Source organism: Chrysochloris asiatica, unplaced genomic scaffold (genome assembly GCF_000296735.1).
Source record: "Chrysochloris asiatica unplaced genomic scaffold, ChrAsi1.0 scaffold00679, whole genome shotgun sequence".
Classification (NCBI taxonomy): Eukaryota; Metazoa; Chordata; class Mammalia; order Afrosoricida; family Chrysochloridae; genus Chrysochloris; species Chrysochloris asiatica.
The window spans coordinates 25,490-26,544 of record NW_006409197.1 but is presented as its reverse complement, the minus strand read 5'-3'; the positions used below and the strand labels follow the sequence as shown (position 1 = coordinate 26,544).

General features: G+C 40.0%; 1 protein-coding gene across 1 annotated transcript in view; it reads left to right on the top strand.

Moving 5' to 3' along the window:
* Nucleotides 1–460, top strand: part of LOC102823835 (zinc finger protein 2 homolog) — a 3,584-nt gene extending 3,124 nt beyond the window's left edge. Inside the window, exon 4 of the mRNA XM_006877931.1 lies at nt 1–460. This exon is cut by the window's left edge and continues 3 nt beyond it. Coding sequence (XP_006877993.1) covers nt 1–460 — 460 coding nt within the window.
* Nucleotides 461–1,055: the final 595 nt, after the last annotated feature.

The following is a 1,055-nucleotide window of genomic DNA, read 5'->3' as shown; positions in this document are numbered from 1 at the left end:
ACTCACACTTCACAAGAGATCTCACAGTGGAGAGAGGCCTTATGAATGTAAAGAATGTGGCAAAGCCTTTACTCAGTCCTCACAGCTCACAGTTCATAAGAAAAGTCACAGTAGAGAGAGGCCTTATGAATGTAAAGAATGTGGCAAAGTCTTTAGTTACCTTTCATATTTCAGAAAGCATGAAAGATCTCACCTTGGAGAGAGACCTTATGAATGCAATGAATGTGGCAAAGCCTTTAGTCAGTCCTCACACCTCACAATTCATAAGCGAACTCACAGTGGAGAGAGACCTTATGAATGCAATGAATGTGGCAAAGCCTTTACTCAGTCCTCACACCTCATGGTTCATATGCGGTCTCAAACTCATAGTGGAGAGAGGCCTTATGAATGTAAAGAATGTGGCAAAGCCTTTAGTGGATCCTCACAGCTCACAGTTCATACAAGAACTCACAGTGTATAGAGGCCTTATGATTGAAATGAATGTGGCAATGCCTGTAGAAATTAAGGCTCATTAAGCACAATAAATCTCACATTGGATAGAACTCTTATGAATGTAACAAAAGTGGCAACACCTTTCGTTACTCCGCAGGCCTCACTGAGCATACTGGAACTACAGTAGACAAGGCCTTGGGGATTGTGGGAAAGCCATAGTCTGTCTTTAGTAGTACACTATGCACTTTCCTTTCAACGTCTTATTTTCTTTTCTGAGACATGTTAAATACATTGTGTGAATTTTTTTTATTTTAATCTAGGGAGAGAAGAAAAAGAAAGAAGAAAATTTTTTTTATTTTTTAAAAATTAAAGAAGAAAAAAGAATCTAGCCCCTACAGCCTTTTCCTTCTCTTTCCCGTGTTATAAAACAGAACAAAAAGCAAACAAGAAAAGTTCAAGGCCTGCTCTTGGGCTGAGTATCTGTTGGCCATTTGGTTTTAAGTGGAAACTATCTCTTTCAATTTCGAGGAGATCTATGCATATGCATTGTAGAATCCTTCGAGGGTGGGGCTGGGGTGTCTACTAGCTCAGGCACCCCTATAGTTACCAGAATGGAGGTACGC